The 20,077-nt window shown below is 39.4% G+C and overlaps 3 protein-coding genes and 2 long non-coding RNA genes across 6 annotated transcripts; 2 read left to right on the top strand and 3 right to left on the bottom strand.

Annotated features, from left to right (window-relative positions):
* Window positions 1–6,021: 6,021 nt before the first annotated feature.
* On the bottom strand, window positions 6,022–7,315 carry LOC124314843 (DNA-directed RNA polymerase II subunit RPB7-like). Its single transcript, XM_046780239.1, has 6 exons — window positions 7,231–7,315; window positions 7,052–7,161; window positions 6,826–6,985; window positions 6,704–6,754; window positions 6,503–6,637; window positions 6,022–6,140 (listed from the first exon to the last, which is right to left on the bottom strand). Exons 1-6 carry the CDS (start codon window positions 7,240–7,242, stop codon window positions 6,093–6,095), a joined length of 516 nt encoding a protein of 171 aa, XP_046636195.1. The 5' UTR covers window positions 7,243–7,315; the 3' UTR covers window positions 6,022–6,092.
* Window positions 7,316–9,994: 2,679 nt separating this feature from the next.
* Window positions 9,995–12,987, top strand: LOC124314671 (aminopeptidase N-like). 2 transcript variants are annotated; one of them, XM_046779949.1, is made up of 11 exons: window positions 9,995–10,098; window positions 10,160–10,306; window positions 10,375–10,480; window positions 10,548–10,625; window positions 10,691–10,853; window positions 10,923–11,004; window positions 11,113–11,812; window positions 11,871–12,064; window positions 12,129–12,440; window positions 12,517–12,601; window positions 12,690–12,987. In XM_046779949.1, exons 2-11 carry the CDS (start codon window positions 10,278–10,280, stop codon window positions 12,885–12,887), a joined length of 1,947 nt encoding a protein of 648 aa, XP_046635905.1. In that variant the 5' UTR covers window positions 9,995–10,098; window positions 10,160–10,277; the 3' UTR covers window positions 12,888–12,987. The 2 variants fall into 2 exon arrangements, with proteins under 2 accessions (XP_046635905.1, XP_046635906.1); XM_046779950.1 differs by lacking the exons at window positions 9,995–10,098; window positions 10,160–10,306; window positions 10,375–10,480 and having other exon boundaries at window positions 10,547–10,609.
* A 3,391-nt stretch (window positions 12,988–16,378) lies between these two features.
* Window positions 16,379–17,323, bottom strand: LOC124314962. Its single transcript, XR_006911433.1, has 3 exons — window positions 17,231–17,323; window positions 16,961–17,116; window positions 16,379–16,902 (listed from the first exon to the last, which is right to left on the bottom strand). It is a non-coding gene; the product is annotated as an uncharacterized LOC124314962 (long non-coding RNA).
* LOC124314980 lies at window positions 17,285–18,424 on the top strand. Its single transcript, XR_006911453.1, has 2 exons — window positions 17,285–17,369; window positions 17,785–18,424. It is a non-coding gene; the product is annotated as an uncharacterized LOC124314980 (long non-coding RNA).
* On the bottom strand, window positions 18,036–19,786 carry LOC124314799 (calphotin-like). The gene is made up of 2 exons (XM_046780168.1): window positions 19,652–19,786; window positions 18,036–18,994 (listed from the first exon to the last, which is right to left on the bottom strand). The coding sequence occupies exons 1-2, from the start codon at window positions 19,670–19,672 to the stop codon at window positions 18,281–18,283; spliced, it is 735 nt and encodes a 244-aa protein (XP_046636124.1). The 5' UTR covers window positions 19,673–19,786; the 3' UTR covers window positions 18,036–18,280.
* Window positions 19,787–20,077: the final 291 nt, after the last annotated feature.

The following is a 20,077-nucleotide window of genomic DNA, read 5'->3' as shown; positions in this document are numbered from 1 at the left end:
TTCCGTTTAACGTCATTCAGCCAAATTTGTTTTTCTTGTAAATTTTTGCGGGTATAGACTATCCGGAAACCGAAACACAGTTGTTATTTAGCTCAATCACCGGAAAGGCAAAACAAATGGAACAATGCGCATTTGCGCAATGCACATATAATTTTGGAATTAGTTTTCTGCGTTTTTCTCCGATTCATGGTTTGACATTTGGTTGTAACGCGGGCGATTCAAATGCGGAACGCCAAGGAGAGATATGTGATTACATATGGATCGAGCTTCCAGCCATCAAACTAAAATACTACGTAGCCTTAGGTCGTTGAAAAATCACTAGCCCACGTAATAGTAAAGCTGCTGATTATAACTTCAAACTGCTGACGGCTGAGTTGTGCCTTGATTTTTCCGCCTGCGTCTGTACATGTGTACGGCGACCGTCATCGAAAGCCAAACTGTTATATATGGGCAGCATTCCACCACGGCCTCTATGGTAATGTAACATCATGGTGATGGTGTGTACCGTTATAGACTCTGGTGAGTAGAATATTTAAACACTGTATAGGAGTGTCCGAACCATCTGTTATATATGCCCCATCATTTATTTATACTGCTGCTGGTGCTGGCCGACCCTCATCATTTGGGATCTGTATTGGCGATATGTATATTAAATATGTAAGTCAGTGGTGGCATCCTACTCGGTGTAGACTCGATGGAAATTCAAGACTTTGGGTCAGGTTGCTAGATTCCACGGTTACGTCCTATCGCGGTCATCGTCAAATAGCAAATTTCGTAGCACAAAAAAAAGGAATGAATGATGGCATGGCACGATACGAATATAAAGTTTAGTTGGCCATTGACACCATTGGCATCATCGCGCGTGGAGGCCACTCTGCGGTGTCGTCCATCATTCCTCGCACACGTTGCCAGTCTTGTCAGTTGACAACTGATGGGTGAAAGTCGTCTGGCCATTTTGAAAAAACATTTCTCCATTTTTATTCTTATCAATCAAAAAACGAGAAAGTATCAATTAAAAAAAGACGAGGAACATGCCAGAATAAGGTTAGGTCTATATTGTATAATTTGATGTAGCCTAACATTCGGCCTCTTTCTGCTATTAAGATGTTTTTCGACTTATTCATCAAGGCAACCACAGCAGGCTTTCCGACTTTATTCGCTGCCGTTTACCGAATTTACCACAACGTAAATCCGATAAAACAAAATAGTAAAAGGTTTTGCTTTAAGGCTATACCAGAAAAAGAAAAGTAGTGGTTTGCAGATGAAAAGGTGAGACGAGCTGTGTTACATTCTCATGCCTTGTCACGCAACAGTGCCCAAGACAAGAATAAAAGCAACAAATACGTACGTAGAGATCCGCTAGACAACATTTCCGAAGGTGTGACGGACAATTTGTAAAGAAATTTTCTAATCTTTTATCTAATAATACCGAAATTGGCATTATTGTTCATTTCTCTGCCTGACGTTTCTCTTTTTTTTTTTTTTTTTTTTTTTTTTATAACGAGCAGTATATCCTCGTTGTAACAAGGTTTTCCCTCGCCTATCGGAACTCCGCTAATTGTTCCGCTGAGTGAACAAGACCCGGAGAGTAGGAGACGAACAAAGACAGTTTCGTCCTTAATATACGTTTCGATACGTAATACGTATAACTGTGTTTATTATTATTGCCAAATGCACCGATATACGATCGGCAAGCTGCGGCTTCGCTGGTAGCTGTGGGGTAGTAGGATATCTCCGATAATAACGGTAGATCGTATTAAAAAATATTGAATGAGGGAAAAAAAAATGAAAGAGCAATAAAAGTGTAAGTCAGACCCGACGCTATAGAATATAACCCATGGGAAAAAAAGACTATTTGCAACACTCAAAAGTCTATTATTAAGATTTCGATGCTGCAGAATCACAGTTCTTTAGCCATCAAGATTTGAATCGACGCCCGAGCGCATACAACCGTTAAACATTTAAAGACTTTGGAATAACGCCCCGTCAAAAAAGAACATATAACAATCTCAGTATATAAGGTAACGGAATCGATATTGGTTCGCCATCGTCTGAGAAATGATGATGGTATAAGAATACATCACAACAACAACCAATTCAAGTCACATATCATATTATATCTGCGTTATTTCCCCCCTCCGTCTATTACAATGAAGATATTTCAGGGACTATACTAGGTCACCGGAGCGTTCCACTATATTCGGTAATGTTAGCTTAGTTTTTAATGTAATAAATATAAAAAGCCCTCACAGCCATAAATATTAAAAACAGTCAGCGTCGTAAAAAGAAACGACACTCAGCCAGCGGTACTTTCTCGAGTGCTGAGGCTCTTATGGCTCAACGAGACGTGACTCACTTTCAAAAATAAAAAAATAAAACTTAAAAAAGCTGAAGAGGCATAGAAACGGAGATGCCTTGGCGGAAAACGGTATAACCACAGTTTTGGATAACATTATTCAATGTGCAAAATAACAGAGAGCGAAACAGCAGCTGGTGCACAGAAGAATTCCGAGGAAAGGAACTAATTTTTGTGACGAAAGTGTTATACAGAAAGAGCGACCAAAAAAGACTAGGGGGCGAGATATCAACACTTTCACGGCTCATCGAACACCTGTTGTTGCCGAGCTTTTATTGTGCAGGAATTAGCCCAACAGAAAGACATAAATAACCGTAAGTCATTTCTTGAAAAATCACAGCCATGGTTTTAAAAAATAAAATGTAGATTTGTGGGATCGGAAAAGCACTTTTATCCGCCCCAGCAGAATAATTTATTGTTTGGCCATAAAAATCAAAATTTGAGATGGGCCATCTCAGATTTTTATTTTCATGTGATGAAGAGATTTTGACTGGATTTTGATGTAACCACTCGGATTTCTTGTGCGCTAGAGCCGTTGGCCATTCTCCGCAGAGAGGGATCGGTTCGGGAACAAAGTAGTTTTATCACGGTCAAGAGAACAAATTTTTTACTTGGCATCGATGAAGGATTATTCGGATGTGCAGTATTTGACGGATGAGAGAGACAAATCTTTTGGCAAATCCGGCTTGCAGTGCTATACGGTACATGCATCACAGGTGGGCTGCTCGACGTCCGGTTTCCAGTTTTATTGTCTTCCTTCCTTGGCTGTTTTGTATTATTAACTTTCCACCTTTTATATTAACAGCACAATCTAATAAAAGGTTATTATTGCGCTACCACCGTTAGATGTTACAAGACTTTTTATTTTTAATGTTCGGGAGGGTCGCGATCTCGTGTAGCCCAAGAAACAAAAAACCGAAATTCATGGAGTAAAAGTTTGATATGAAGTAAAGAAAATGGATTTAATGGCCAAAAACAATTGAATTTCCCAACGTCGTCTAGTAATTATTCAATTATTTGCTCCGTTATGCCACCTCATACACGTGTTCCTTCCGGCTTTTTCCACCTCACACGTAGCGCGAGTCATGTCTGAAATCTCTCTGCGTGTCTTTTGTTTCTTTACCTCGGGAAATATGAGGTAATTATTATAACTTGACTTTGACATCCAACAGCGTCTGTCTGCATAGGCCAAGTAAAGAAGCACTTGACTTTTTGATCTCATCTCCTAGTTCACATTTGCACTCTATAGTACCACGTAACGGTACAGAACGGTCGCAACCACTAAGAGAATATCGTGATGGTGCAGTGTGCACCACGCCTTCTTTCTCTCTGAATCGTAGCATTTCAGTAATAAAACAAAACGTCATTGTGGAATGGGAATTTTTTACCAGCCACGGGAACTGCCGTGTGTGTGTTTTACATCCAACTAATCTCACCGTGTGACCCAGTAGATTCATTTCACTCCTACAATTTTTCCTTGTTAATAAGTAATAACTAACAGAGATCTGGCCCACTTCCCGTTGTCGTTTCAAATATTCTACCGACTTGCAGGTTCTAAATATTTGATGAACGTGAGTTATATTGCAGCTGGTGTATTATTATAGTGCGTGTTTTTCTGTGTAGCCCCAGCATTCATCGGAATCGGCAGGGAGTCGACTGTACAATTTTATATCTTGGCTACTTTATTTCACTTGATAATATTATTCAAATTTATTAAGTTGGAAAAAGAAATCTGCATAACCTAAATAACTGAACGGCAAACGGCAGATGGTCAAAGTTATAGCCCGTATCATCGCCGGAAGAATATTATTCAAGAGCGCACGAAAAGTTTTGTTAACAGAAAGTGGATGATGGCCAATGATTTGAAGCCAGTTTTTCGCATTTCTTATGAGACAGCTCAACATAACAATTACTCTCGTTTCCATTAAGGAAATATGACTGTGTATACAGAAACGAGCGTATGAATATCTCGACATGCAATCGTGTAATACGTAACCGTAATTTGGAGGAGGAGGTGATTCAATTAATGTCTCGCTAACAGAACAGAACGCGAAAGGCTAGTCTCACGTTTAATTAATATTCCTTGCCAAATTCAAAACACTCTATTAGAGACAATGACACTAACTTAGCTGTCATTGCTTGAAAGTATCAATTCAGCTCTTTATTCACGTTTATAATTAGAAGATGCGTAGCTTGACGGACTGACATTTGTTGCAGGTGATCAGATCCCGGTTTCAATGGCTTTAACGTATAAATAACAAGATTCATCTCCTAGTAATCCAGAAATAACTTGTCGTGATCTGAGGACCCTGGGAATTGCAACGTAAGACTTCAACAATAAGCCAATCGTAAAAAGAAAACGTATACTGGATATCGTCTTGATACAGTAATATATATTTCCTGACGTGAATTTCCTAGCGCTTTGGAGTACACACTACAGTATCTAGTGGGAATAGGACAGAGAGTTCTCAGACCCGCTAATTTCAGATCTTAACTCGCATCAGTGGATTTTCAAACGCGCTAGTACCGCCATTCAATGTCGACAATTGCGACACTTGTCACGAAAACTCCAGGGAACTCCAACGGGATGATAACAGAAAAATAAAAACGTTAAGGTTTCCGAGAAGGATCATCGCCACTCAAAAAGGATATCAGGCGAGAGTAAGAGAGTTGTTGAATAAGGCGGATTTAAAAGTGATGCGTGAGGGATTGGAGAATGGAAATCCTGTTTTGTGTTTTGGAGAAGTGGCTCACGCGAAAAGAAAACGTGGAAAATGAATTGAGAAAGCGATTGACTAGGTACCTGAGGAATAATTTCATTTTTTGAATTTCTTGGTTGAAGGGGAAGTATAAGAACGGCATCTGGCGACGATCATACAACTTCGTTCGCAGAAGACACTTTTAACCAACTTCAGACTTCCCAGAAGGAAAACAACGCTAAAAAGACATTTCGTTCGCTACCCACTAACAAGTAACGAATACTCGAGAGTTAAAAGTATAATATCTGTGACAGAAGTGAAAAAAGAGATTTAAATCCGTTATATATAGTTTCAGATGCTATACAAACCCAGATGGGATTGTTATTGCCCATATTAAGCACAGGTCGACGTCTAAACTGGACAATGTTTTCCGCAAGACAGGTCAGCGTCAAAAGGTCCAGGCCGATGCCTGAAAATCCATCCACAGATCTGGCTATCCAATTGGAATTTGGCTCGCAACTAGCCGTGGCTTCATTTTAGCTAGGCATTTTGGCGCCTGCGGGATGACACCTTCCTTCCAGAAATCAAATTTGACGAACTACTACTGGTAACTAATTAACAAAGAAGATTTTCCCAATTGATTATTGTAATTCGTTGTCGTCGAAAAAGCTCATGGTTTTTTTAAACAGTTTTGTCTAGATAGGGAACGTTTTCACACCGTAAGTTCCGTAAGCTTTCGACTTAACTTTGTGTTGAATGGTAGCTCCGTCCATAAAATTTTCATTACATTCACAAATTTATTGTTATACCGTCGCAGTTATTCATTTTAGAATCACGGTCTTAACTGATGTTTATTTTTGTATACTTTTCATAGCCGCATGTCCTACTATTTCGACGTCCGAGCTCCGAAAGAATGATTGAAGATTTTCTTTACGCTATGAAAATGGTAAATGTTACATTCCTTTTCTCGTTTAATTTCAACTCCGTACGTTAACCTTCGAATAAGTGACAATACAAACACGGATGAGCAAAATCATTCAGCTGACCAAACCCAAGTAGTCATAATTCAGTGTTCCAATAGCAAACTAAAAATTACATGTAGATCAGTAGATGTTTAGTCTACACATATTTGTTTCTATCAATATCTATTTTTTTTTTTTTTTTTTTTTTTTTTTTTTTTTTTTTTTTTTTTTTTTTTTATATAAAAGGGCGCGGGTCGCAGGCAGCGACTATAGCCCGGGTGTATTTCGGTTTTGAGTTTTTCTGCCTGAGCAGCATATATACAATCTGTACAAAGGTGAGATTCAGAGAGGTGTTAGGGCAGGATGGTTTAGTTCAGCTAGGTGGTTGATTGACTGGGATGGATGAGTGGGGTGGTTGGGAGCAGATGGATAATGATTCTGATTATTTCTGATAATGATTCTGATTTCTGACCGATCTATCTTACAATATTGTTGGTATCCACTCTCAAACCGATAATTTTTATGCGGATTTCGTCGTCCTGTTGAATGACATCTGAATCCTGATTTTTGTAGCAAGGTGGGTTTGAATTAGCATCAAATATCATGTCAGATGGAATGTTCTAAATTGAAATGAATAGTTAGTTAGTTGGAGAGAAACTTAACTTTTATCTGAAAGTACACAATACATATTTTGAAGTAAAACATGAAAGAGGTCCAATATCTGCAAAAATCCCAACCTAGAAAGACACAAATAAAAAACCAATTGCTTCACAGAAGTTAACAACGAATGAAAATAAGATTTTCTTACCTTATTCACTTGGGTTACCACTGCATCAAAAACCTGCCCTTTGAATGGTCGAAAGACAATTGCCTTGTATTTCACAGGGTATCCGACAAAACCTCTCCCAGGCAGAATGAAACCAGCACCAATACTGTCAATAGTTGTCACTGCTATGACAAATCCATAGCTAGTTTATTGAAAATAAAAATAGTTCACAATGCCTAGTTTCATATTTTATCGAAAAAAGCATTACTTTCCAACGCAAGTGCCTTCAACTTCTGTAGGAAGTTTTTGTCTCACAGTTGCCATCAATTGTGGTCCGAAATATAGAGGATGCAAAAGAATTTCGTGTTCTAAAGCAATCTGCGAAATTCAACAATTCAAAATTAACTGTAGGTGGAGAGAAGAAGAAAATATTAAGAAGTATTTTACATGATAGAACATTCTGATCGGTTCTGATGGTGTATCAAAATTTCGTTCAGAAGTCAGAACGTGGTTGTAGAACGTTGAACAACTCTGACGTAACCTGAGGAATTGCAAAAACAGTCCCTCCAACCACCGCTACGGTACGCGCTAGTCGACAAGTCGACTTTTTTCTCTGCGGTACCTTCGATTTATTAACTCGCCTTTTATCCCATAGGCTATTACTGATTGTGTAACTTCTTGATTTAACTTACTTTTACAATTAGGAACATGTAAGCCAATCGTGTTCTTGAGGTTTCCTTTGTGCGACAGGGCTGATTAACACGTTGATGTATTGATAAGTGAAGGCTGAAGCCCAACTAGTGTGCTCAATTGCCTCTTTGACCGCGATAGTGAGTTCATCAATGGTTTATTTGGCCGTTTTGCGGAGAAATCTTTCTCCATTTAGACTTAGTTGAGCTAACTTTTCGTAGTGGCACTCAGGTAGCGAGCTCAACGGTGCGGTTCTTTTATAACAACAAAAAGAGGCAAAAATGAATCACAAAATTTTTTTTTAAATACTGAAATGCTCGAAAATTCGCGATAGTGGAATCCTTATTTACCTTATTTATTCCTATTTTTCCAGTATAGTTTGTTTAAGATATCGATAAAAGTCACGAAACATTTTTTCTTTGCTGTACACCTGAGTATCTGACATAATTTTTTTACAGGCACGTGTGGTCGCACTAGACATCCTGACGTTAGCGCATTATTTTTTAAAGTTTGCTTTTAAGTCCCTTTTACAATTGTTTTATTCTTCAGCCGAAGATGCAGCTGTTACCGATACATTTATAATTTAATATGAATAGAAAACATTTAATAGCTTTTTTTAATGAGGTCGTACTGATAGTGGATGGAATGAAAAATAAACATGTAAAGGTTTGATTCATTTGTAAGTGGGTTCATAGGTAGGGTAGTATAGCCCAAGTTTAGTGCCATAAACTGAAAATGATAGAAATTTTAATTGAACCGTCATTCTTAACTTGACGACTTAAGCTGGGGTATTTGAGGATCTGTTTTTACGTTATTGAAGGTTATGCCATTAGGCTACAGACGTGACGTGACTAGCGTGTCCGTTAAACCGTTAAGGGTTTACTTTTACTCAAATGCCCCACCCTAGACGGTGAAGTCGTCGAGCTTGTATTCCATCTCGCGACATGTTGTATTCCATCTCATGGGAAATTGTTCCTTTTTTCGATTTCTTTACCGTTGAAAAAAACATGGCGACCACGATGTGAGGTAATGTCTCCTGTCGGCTGCATTGTCGGCTGTCAGAAAAGAGGCGTTTACCGGCATACGTCAACAATTGGTGTCATAACAAAAAAGCAGTGTAAAGCACCGTGAAGCGTGGATTGTGGTCGGGGAGAAGAACAATTTTCCACAGTTAGTTTAGTAAGATTTGTTGAATTTCAGCAAAGAGTGTAGTAACAATTGAAAAACAGAAATGAAACTCTTGAAATAATTATGAAGCTGCTAATAATAATCGTTTATTTTATTCTTTTTAGGTAGCTGGAATGATGGGGGGGTACCAGTGGTGAAGCCAGAAGAGGTAACAGGTGTTGCTTTCCTCTTTTCATATCTCTTTCACACACTAAAGTTCCTGAATATTTGTTATGTCTATAGTGTAAGTGTGTGAAATAGATAGGGCAGAGTGAATTTTTTTGGTACACAACAGAAAAAGCACACTGTATTTTGATAGGACATAGCATGACATTCACATCAAGGCAATTTTTGTGTTGGAAGGATTAGAAAGAAGTAGTCAAACATGTGTGGGTTGCCAAACTCAAACTTATCTTTTGCAGAAATTTCTCTTAAATGGTAGCCTTATTGTCTCTTATTAGCATCTGATAGTGTGCAAGGCCTTTTTACATACTAAGTCATTTCTTAAAGACACAGGATTAGAAAGAGGTAGGAAACAGTAAGCTTAACACAAAGAAAAGAAGGTACAATTTAAGTTAGGAAGTTAAGTAGAATTGTGTTTTATTGGTTCCACCTTCACGGGCTCCACCCACAATTCCACCATATATTAACATACAAAAAGAAACCAAAAAAAGGAATGATTACAATGAAACAAAAAATAGTTATCCTGTTAGGTTGTGTGTGTGTGTGTTTTGTTGCTTTATTATTTACTTAATATTTTTATGGATTTCCTAATTTATTTTCTTATAGCTTATACTCTGGAATATTTCCATATGAAGTCTGGAAGAAATTGATAGTGATGATTGCCTGATTGGTGTGAAGAATCTATTGCCGTGGAGTACCCCCATCAATTCTAATAGTTGATTGCAGTTTTGGCCATGACGAAATTTGAAAAGTCCCTTTGTCAAGATCAAAATACCAACCTGAGCCAAGAAATTGAGGCAGGTGGCTCCCTCAATATATTTGATGTATGCCTACAATTAGATAAACTACTTAGAATTTGTCCTAAAAGACGTCAGTATTTCGTTAAAATTTAGGCACCAGTCAATTATCTGGAATTTTGCTAGAGATGCCTTTTAGACGATCGTTAACGTTACGCTTACGACTAGCGATGCTGGAGGAGTTCGGCTGTACTAATTGCTCAGCATTGCCTCCGCTACTCCAGTAATTATTAAACTTTAAATCTCTCGCGTGCTAGACCGCAAAATTTAAATTCATTGCCTTACACAGATCAGTATTCTGGAAATTACCGTATCGCATAGTTGAGATGTATACCTTTACATTCTGTGGCTTATTGCCACATTTGCTGTTTCTTATTGCCACATTCCAATGGCAATCTAAAGAGGAAATGTGACGATTCAAACGTTGTGAGTCGATCACAGGACAAGGAAATATTGACGTTACCTCCACAGTCCGCAGGTATCTATTAAACGTGTTATATGTATGAATTACTTTGAAAAGGTGCAATATCATTCAACAGTTTTACCTGTTGAATTTCGATCCTAGCTGTCAGCGGGTGGACCGGCGGTCGTTTGGTCAACTAAACGGCGACTAAGCGTGTCCATAATTGATTTTATAACCAAGCCCATTTTGAGGCCATGGAGAACTGGGGTCTCATCCTCTTTCGGTATAATCAATTGATTTATATAAATAAAAAATATTATTATAAATCTAATTGAATTGAACTTTAAATAGGGAAAACCGACTTTATCACAACAAGGAAACTGACAGCGAGGACGACCGTTTTACTCTCATTCAAATAATGGCGCACGAATTGGCGCATCAGTTTTTCGGCAACTTGGTGACAAATTGATTGAAATTTATGATTTTCCAATGAGAAATTAATTCATTTTTTTTTAAATTAAAAGGTTACTTCCAATTGGTGGAGTGACATTTGGTTTAACGAAGGCATGAGTTCACTCTTCGAGATGGAATTAACAGATTATGTCTGAATAATTTAAAAAATCAAATACCGTAATAATTTAAACTACAACTACAATTTGCTGTTTAGGCAATGCCAAACGACACGTATCGTTGTGAAGCCGAACGCCACAAATCCATTCAATCCGCCATGAAATTCGAAGAGGAGCGAACAGAACCGCTGACGGTCATCCGACAAGTGGAGACGGCCGAAGAAGCTGAAAAGATGTTTGATCCACTTTCCTACAGTAAAGGTAATAGGAAATTAATTTAGTTTTTGTTTTCTGACACACAAAAATACTCAAAATCTAATCATGTCGTAGGAAGTGGTTTATTCCTGATGTTACGCAATTTCGTTGGACATGAGGAATTCAGAAACGCACTCATCACTTACATGGATCGCTAGTTAGTCACATTTAATTGATAAAAATAATTAAATTTTACGAATCACAAATTACTTAACCTCTTTTTAAATTCGTCTTTCAATTAAACGACTTGTTTTTATTCACACAGTCAATTCCAGAGTGTCAACAGTCAAAATTTCATGGAGATTTTGAACGAGCAACTGCACCAGGACCGCGAATTTGGCCGGACGATGAACGTCACGAAGATCATGAATTCTTGGACCCATCAGCCGAGTTATCCGATCGTTCGTTGCTCTCTGGCCGGCAACGGGCGAATTCGGCTGTCTCAGATGCCGTTTCCGTTACTCCGAAGCAATTCATCACAGGTCAATGCCTTGTGGTGGATCCCCATCGCCATGACGGATGGCAGACGGCCAGATTTCACCCGAGAAGGGACATATCCGAGAGTTTGGCTCACGCCCGAACGTCCGACTTTGGAGATTCCTTATTTCCCTCAGGTGTCGATCCGAGACGGACCAGCAGAAGACCAAGAACCGGACACTTGGATTCTCGTCAACGGCCAATTCGCCAGCTACGGTCGAGTGTTGTACGACAAAGCCAATTGGCGACTGATCTCCAATCAGCTGATGCTCAATCACACCGTCATCCCGAAAGTGACTCGGGCTCAATTGATTGACGACGCTTTCACGCTGGCTGGAGCCGGATATTTGGACTATCAAGTGGTTGTTGAACTCATCGAGTATCTGACTTTGGTCAATGACGAGTTCGTCCAGTCTACCAGTTTATTCCACTTGAAATTGATCCAGGAACGGTCGAGACACAACGAATCGCTTTATAATCTGTTCAAGGTTCGTGAACTGACATTCACGATCAAAAGATAAAAAATCATTCCATTCATTTTCACAGGAATACACCAGTAGATTCAAGTTCGAGAAAACCGACCATGGAGAGCCGGGCGACTACAACGACTGGGTCCGAGTTGGTGATCCGCTGGATGGAGTTGGCTGCCTGAACTGGAGTGACGACGGTGTGTGTGTCGATCAAGTCATGCGCCTCTTTCACGCTCAAATGGACGGCTCAATTACCCCCGAAGAGAAAAAGTAACAACTTTGATATGATTTAAGTTGAATTGAACCGTTTAAAATGGTCCTACGTAAAATTCAGGGCTATGACGGAACATTTGGAGCGCAATTGGTGTGCGGTGATTCGCTACGGTGGTAAGGAAGAGTGGAACTGGGCGTGGCGAGCTAGTCTCTGCGACATGTGGTCGTCACAGCGGACAAAAATTTTATCGGCCATGAGTTGCAGTCAAGATCGTGATCGTTTGAAACAGCTTCTTTCGCGCGTGTTTTCGCCGACCATCGAACAGGACCCGCACGACACGTTCGCCACCATTGAGAAAATGACGGAAAATCACGTCGCTCGTTCCATGGTGTTGAACTTTTTGGCGACCAACTGGGAGATCCTAGGGCGACAGTAGGAACACATTTAATTTTAGAATTTTTAATGCGTCGGGTTTTTTTTTAACATTTTGATTTGCGTGGACTTTTAGTTTTCGTTATAGAAGGTCTGGCGATAATTTGAAGCTGCTCACCTCCGCCGCCAAATTTCTGAGTACACCAGACGAATTGAAAGAGGTAAATTGTTCATTCAGTTGAGCATGTAATTGGTTTGAAATATACCCAATTCCGCTTTTCTTTATGTGATTTATTCGTCACGAAAAAGATGTCCCAGATTTTGTCCGACCTGGAAAATAAAGACAAGAAACTCAATCGCGCTTTCACGAACGGGATTCTGGAGGGTATCCGCAACAATATTCGCTGGGGTGAGAAGAATTTGGAACAAGTCTATTTGGTTATCGAATCTCGGATAATGACACGACGTTCGACAAATTCACTCGCCAAGACTAACTGCATTCCCTAAGCTGTTTTGCTGCTTGTCCTGATTTATTCATCGTTTTTTATTTTCATAGTTTTTAGTTTTTTTTTACCGTTTGTTAAATAAATATGGAAATATTCAGGTATTACTTTGCATTTTCAATTGATTATATAATTTATATTCGTATCACAGATAAAGACTGTGGATTTATTTCTCTTTGAATTCGTGTTCTGTTAACGTGTTAATCGTGTTTTGAAAACACATTTTATTTGGCTGTCGATTTTCATAAAATGGCAACGCTGCTTGACAGTTTCCCCGAAAGTACGTCTGCTCGCTTGTTCCCTAAAACGACAGAATTTTCGTTCATTCACCTTCATCGTTAGTTATAGTTATAGACAAGTTGGTTAATAGATTTTATTTCTGCATGTGCTAAAGAGTGAAAGAAACTAAATCGGTAATTGTGAAAATGCCCGTTCTCATTAAGTTTTCTCTTGTTTCTCGGTTGCCCACCTGAGCTGTACGTTGGTCACTTCACGCGTCAAGATTTGGATTTTTCTTCAAAACAGGTAATAAGAGCTTGTGAATCCAAAGAAAGAAATTTAATGTAATCAGTCACTGCTGGAAAAGGAAACCAGTGGCATCCTACAAATCGGGACTGGCTGTTTGTGTGTGTTCCAAGACTGATTGTGTAATAAAGATCATGTGAGGACAGGAAACTTCTAGCTAAGAATCCAAATCAACTACTTTGTTCACATCTTTTGTTTATCATTTGTCTTCAGGTGTGACAAATTGAAATATGCTGTTGTAGATGAAGTAAATATGCGAGAAATCCTGTGACTAAAACTTGCTTCTGATGCATTAAACACTTGACCTCTCTGTTGTAGAATTTTCAGTTAAGTCTACACTAGAAATGTGGTTTAAATTAGTTAATTTTCCATTGGTTGGAACTACATTTTTGTAATATTCGAAAAGCTTGCCAACTGTGACTACTTTGTAATATTTATGTAATATCTTCTTATATAATCTTCAAACTTTGTGTCTGCGTAATAATTCCAAAATCAGGTCCTTCTTGCGAGTCGCAAGCAAAGTATTACTTAAAAGTTTCTTTTTTCTATCAACGCCTTTGACAATTTTCAGCTGTCAAATTAGTCAGTTTCAGTTACTTTGCACATCATTGTAAACGTTTAACGGTTGTGTGGTAATTTTTCAGTGTGATAACTGACGATAACTATTCCACCAACAAAGCTAACTTGTTAAATTTTCGATAACTGCTTTTGTGTCTACTTCCGGTTTCTAAATTCGTTAATAGTTGTGTAAATATTCGTGTGACGCCAAAAAGATCCAAATATTCGTGATTCTCATCAAATTTGGGGTCGATTCCTGTCTGCCTGACTAGCACTTATCATGTAAGCCCTCCTGTCGATGCAGGACAGTTTATTTTCACTAACTTTTCTATTGTGCAGATTTGAGGCCTGAGCCAATCTTAGAACAACAAAATATGCAAGTTTTGGGCATACCAAGTTTTGCTTGTGCTGGCATTGATCTGACATCATAACAATTTCAGTGTCATTGCAAGGATAATGATTTTTGTTAGTTTTATTCACGTGATGTGCTACATATTTAAATGGTGCATTACTTGAACAAATGCAGTGTTATAACTAAATCTTCGATTCTCACATTTATTAAAAATATTGGTTTAGCCAATGTTTTGTTTACAACTTTTCCTTATTTGTTGTTTCTGTTAATATTTTTCGTAATAAATTTTTTATTTTTCATTTAGATAAACCGAGATTATCAGCATCCCGATTAGAGAAACTTCTAATGTCGACCTAGTTACGTGACCTCTTCTTCCCCTTTCTTGTAATCCACTAAGTCCCCGTGCACACCCATGTAATTTTGGGTGTATTCAAGCGAACCCCCTTTTTTCTATTCCACCTGATGGATTCAACTTTTCGAATGGAGCACTTGTGGATGCCAGGCCGTATTTCCTAGGATAAAAGGTAGGACAAATGAATCTCTATTCTTCGTGTTTGACTTTTTGGTGGCGTTGATTGTAAGTCGTAAAGTACGGAGTTCGATTACTCCAGGCGGGTGACTGGAGCTGTTTTCTCTCCCCGTTTTTGTTTTACTCAGTCAGGAATCATTTAATAAGTCATTTGTAGAACAACTGCAGATAAGGCCTGTGTGTTTACCTCACAATTTTGTCTGTGGGTAAACAATCAAATTCGAAAAATTTTCACTTTAATAGTTTACTAGTTGCACTTTGCTTGAAAGAAGTGCAACTAGAAAATTTTCTGACTAATAGGACTGCAGTCCTGCACCGGCACTTCCTGATTTTTGTTAGTACAACAAACTAGAGGTAGTTGTATGCTACAGAAATAAAAACGAGTTATCTTTTTTTTATGAAATGTTTATTATCAGAATCAAATCTTGATCAATCAGGACAGAAATTTAAGTTTAGGAGATTTTTGTTTGGTATCAGGCGGTGAACCAGTGATCCTCGTGCTTCAGGGAAAGAGTTCCGAGGTGTTCGTTGATGCGGAACTGTCGACCGCGACGGATCCAGCGGATTTTCAGGTTTTCGTAAAAGATGTTCCATTCGTTGTGATCGTAGTTCATGTCGACGTAAGCTTCCACCATCAAGTCCGGATAGGTGCGATCGCAATGCTCGCGTATCTTTTCGACGTCACGATCGAATAGGATCAGCTCCACCAAAATCGGGTCAAAGAGAAGCACTTCTGTCGGATACGAACGAGTCCAGGGCCACGGGCGAACCGGGCAATAAATGACGGCCACTCGATTACCTCGAATCACTTTGGAGAATCCGGTATTATCGGCCGTTTCGATCTTGAGGTTCAAGTAACTGTTCGACAACTCTTCCACCAGCTGGAGTAGTTCGCGGCGGAATTCCCCGACATCCGGAATATTAATGCTGTCGCATGGCCCTCGAGTCCGAATCTTTTTGCTTTGCGTCATCTCCAAGTTTTGCCGGTATTCCTTGACGCTGAAATCCAATTTGTAAGTCGAGTCTTGTTCAACAATTTCCTCAAAGTGCAGCTGGCCATTGCGCGGAAGAGGGTGGGATTCTCGGTAAAGGTGTTCCAGCGCGTTGAGTCGTTCGCAAAATTCAGTGGCGACATCGAGAGTGGCGTAGATTTTGTTAACTACCATTTTACCACCAGGTGCTCCAGCAGTCGTTTGGGTGATTTTGAGGATGGCTCCGTGATGCGCATCTGGTTTGCAGTAAATGCTGAAGTCTTTCGAGCGAATTGTTAATTTTCTTAAGAAAGTGAAGTAAGGCGACATTTTTCGGACGGTGAGTTTGTTTTGAAGTTGAAAGAGTTCGAGCAACGACAACATTTGTAATTGCACGACTGTAGCCAAGCTTATATAGACTGTGGTGGTGTTGCTGTAGTGCGCAAATCAATTTTCCCGATGTTTTTAATTTTTATCTTTTTAGGCTTGTTTCTAATTCATTTCATTTTTGTTGGGATAATAGTATCGTAATTAAACCAAAGTTGTTCAGTGATACTTGATTTGATTAGGTTCCCGCAAATTTTTTAATTTTAACTTTTCATCGATCGTTTCTGTGGTTACTGTATAAGACTTGTGCAATATGACGCATTTTCAGACATCAATCCGGAGTCAATCCGATACCCGGAATCCCATAATTACATAGCGTTTTAGAGAAAATACGATCATACGATATTTTAAATAATTTTATTCCTTTAAATATGATTGAATAGACTGGGAGTTAGATCAGATGGGTTGAACCAGACAAAACATTTTTCCAGTTTTCGGTTCCGAAGGAAATGTAAAGCGTTTTACTATTATTTCTTTAAATCGGCGAGCATTTTCTCGACGCCTCCATCTGTCGGGGTGGAATCGGGCAAATGGTCACTGGGTACTTGGAATCCGTTATCGTCGGCAACGCAGTTGACGGCGGTGTTATCGGGAAAGGAGTCCGAGTAAGATACGCGGTTAACATTGCCAATATCCTTTGGTTTCGGTCCAACTTGTCTTCGGCTGCCACTCTCGGAAATGCTGCCATTATTTATAACTAACAGAAGTTTGAAATTTTGAAATGATTTATATTTGTTACCTGAAAGAGTAACTACCGTCGTCTTTATTCTCGATGACTGAGCGATCGCCATCTATTGGATTCAGACCGTATTTTAGTTTGTGCTCGGGCATTAGGGGATGTGTGGGAAAATGTGCGCGGGTTTCTCTGTTTAAATTTGCATTACTAACGACTTTTAGACCGTCGGTGCCATCTAGATTTGTGCGTGATAAAATGTTGTGATTACCAGTCTTCATTCGTTTGTGAGCCGGAATCGGACTAGGATGAGGCTCAGGGTCTCCCCTTTTCTGAGGCGGAAATATATTACCAACCTCACCGCTATTACCGCTGTAAGAGTGAAATTTTATCGGCACGATTCCGACACCTTCGTATTTCCGTTCGATTTGTTTTTGACTTTCTTCCTCCTCCCGCTTGACGCCATCTGCTGTATTAACCGCGTGTTAATCGTTAAGTTATTTAACTTTGCCTTAACTTTTTACCAGTTTCCAAAATAAGTTCTGGCTGTAGCTCTAATCTAAATCAACCGGAGCAGTGTAAGTGACGACCAGCAGACCCAAAAGTAAAACAATTTTGCTGAACTAAATTCCACCATTAAACGTGCGTTAATTGGGTATCGAAATTTGTCAGAATAAAGGAGAAAACGGAGAAAACTTAAAGTAAAAAAACAAAACAAAAAAAAACAGAAATGACTGACGGTACCATTCTCAATTAATTTCTCTTCATTTTTTTCGTATGTTGTTGATTAGTCGCAGGCTTTTGGTATTCTTGTTGATTTCCATTACTTACTCTTCGTATTTATGTACATGATGGTATACTCTGTGTGCCAGTCGAATTAATCCGGCCCAAATATTAATATAGCAGAATTTGAAATGCCCGTGCTTTTCTGTGTTTGTTCAGGTGTTGGGAGACTTAACACAATCGATGATTTAAGATTCGATAAACTGACCTAATTATACAATCTGCTCCTATTTATTCAACAAACTTAAACAACACGGCTGTTACCAATGACCCAATATATTCAGATATACATTCATTATTCTATACGAGTTCAACGTTACATTCTGTAGTTTACTACTTTGTTTACTTAAAATCTAATTCTCTGGAGATTATAATTACTTCTTGCCGGTATTATATTTACTGCCAAAATTCAAGTACATAACACGAACAAAAAAATCTTTACGATCAGGTTTCATATATTTCCGGGATTAACAAAGCGTTTATTAACACTTCTGAGCCATGCCGAAGATATATTAAAAGTAATCAAATCGTCGATTTTTTAATTGGGTCTTATAGTCGCAGTAGTATGAGACGCTGAATTGTAGAAATGGACAGCAATATAGACAGCAGCTGCTGCGTGTTACTGGTGGATTTCGTATTGGGGAGCAACTGGAACGGGCTGGGCGTAAGGAGCGGCGACGGGCACCTCAACGGCGAACTTTTCAACGTTGACTTTGGTCGGGTGTTGGACGGTCACCTGGGGCGTGATTTCGGAGACGCTGCGGGCGGGAGCCAAAACTTTGGACTTTTGGACGAAGGATTCCTGTCCGACGGTTTTGGTCTGGGCCAATCCCATGAAGTCGAAGTTGGTGACGTGAGCACCGGCGCCCAAGTTGGGCTTCATGATGGTTGAAGTGTGTCCGACGACGACGGGAGTCTCGGCGTAGTGGACCCTGGTCTCGAAGGCCTGGGGGACAACACTGATTGGTGCTGGGGCAGCAACAACAACTGGTGCCGGAGCTGGAGCAGAGATGCGTGGAAGGATGATGTACTCGACCTTGACTGGAGCAGCAACCCGTATGACTGGGGCTGGTGCTGGGGCAGCAATCGGTCCTAAAATGTCGTATTCTACTTTAACTGGTGTTGGGGCTGGTTTTGCTATTAGAGCGGGGAAATCGTAAGTGATCTCGGGTTGAACGGCAACTTGGACGGGCTCAGGGACGGCGTAGGTCAGGGCAGCCGGGTAAGGGACTGGGGCAGCGGCGTAGGCCACGGCAGCGACTCCATGGGCACACGGGACGGCCGGGTTGATCGGTGCGGCCGATGCGGCGGCAACCAAAAGAGTGACTAAAATCTGTCAAAAGGAAATCAATGTCATCAGTTTATAAAATTAAGCAATATTTTTTAAGAGTGTCAGTGTTGTGACCGATCTTATTTTTTTACCGCGATTCCGGTCCTGATCACAGACAAAAAAAAATCTTGGTAGCGATTGCGATTCCACAAGTTTGAAGATCGCGATCGCGGTTGATTTCTTTTTTTTATTTATTTTCTTTCTTAATCGCGGTACAAATTTTACCTATGTTATATCTGGTTTTCAATGCTAGTTGAAAAACCAAAAACTAGAATCGCTACGTATAAAAACATCTGCTAATAATTCAACGAAACAGTCTGCAAAATATTTCGGGTTGACACATTTATCAGGTTATTATGGTCTTTCTTGGGCTTGGATTTACAACACAGCCGAAGGCGATTAAATGTGAATTTCACAATCGCTTGAAAATCAAAAGCTTAATATCGGCTGTTCGAGTATAATAAGTATGAATTGAATAACAAACATATAATGAGAATAATAATAATAACAATGTCCACCACGAATTTGCTAGGACAGATTATACTTGAGAATCCAAGCGCGGTATAAAAGTTGTTTTGTTTCCTTTCCCCTTAACTTAGCAACTTCTATAGGCCTAGTATAACAATAACAATACAAATACTCACAATAAAATCGACTTACCATCCTTAATTCCCAGTTCATGTCTTTTTTTCGGATGTTTTTAAATATGTAACAGTCCGTTACTGTGTAATAACGAGTATACAAATGGAATGTATAAATGCTGTCTGTTGCTCAATAGGGTACATATACAGCGGTAGCATAACAAGTGGGGTGCTTGCTCCTCTTTTATATATACCTGTATGTATCTGCAGTTCTGCATGCCATACAATTTGATACAATTAGTCGCGATCGTCATACTTCTTCAACAACTGGTTCACAGTTGTCGATTGTATCGAATTGTATAGCAACGGGTTGCTTTGAAGTTCTAGTGCTAGTGACGCGCGGATGTTATCAGCAACCATCCCATGTTTGGCTACCGTATATCGTATCCGGTTGTCAATGCTAGTTAGAACTGGAATTGCACTAAAGTATACAAACATCTGCGGG

Source organism: Daphnia pulicaria, chromosome 10 (genome assembly GCF_021234035.1).
Source record: "Daphnia pulicaria isolate SC F1-1A chromosome 10, SC_F0-13Bv2, whole genome shotgun sequence".
Taxonomy (NCBI): domain Eukaryota; kingdom Metazoa; phylum Arthropoda; class Branchiopoda; order Diplostraca; family Daphniidae; genus Daphnia; species Daphnia pulicaria.
Note: the sequence above shows the minus strand (reverse complement) of the source record. Positions and strands in the feature narration are given on the sequence as shown.

Bases quoted from the DNA above. Each gene is read 5' to 3' on its own strand.
- LOC124314843 (XM_046780239.1), bottom strand. The intron at 6,755-6,825 runs GTAAGAAAATCT...GTGTCTTTCTAG, and splicing joins TGGTAACCCAAGTGAATAAG to GTTGGGATTTTTGCAGATAT. The intron at 6,638-6,703 runs GTATTGTGTACT...ATTTCAATTTAG, and splicing joins CATGTTTTACTTCAAAATAT to AACATTCCATCTGACATGAT.
- LOC124314671 (XM_046779949.1), top strand. From the start codon at position 10,278: ATGGAGAACTGGGGTCTCATCCTCTTTCG. The intron at 10,626-10,690 runs GTCTGAATAATT...TTTGCTGTTTAG, and splicing joins AGATGGAATTAACAGATTAT to GCAATGCCAAACGACACGTA. The intron at 11,005-11,112 runs GTTAGTCACATT...TTATTCACACAG, and splicing joins ATCACTTACATGGATCGCTA to TCAATTCCAGAGTGTCAACA.
- LOC124314799 (XM_046780168.1), bottom strand. From the start codon at position 19,672: ATGAACTGGGAATTAAGGATG. The intron at 18,995-19,651 runs GTAAGTCGATTT...TCCTTTTGACAG, and splicing joins TGAACTGGGAATTAAGGATG to ATTTTAGTCACTCTTTTGGT.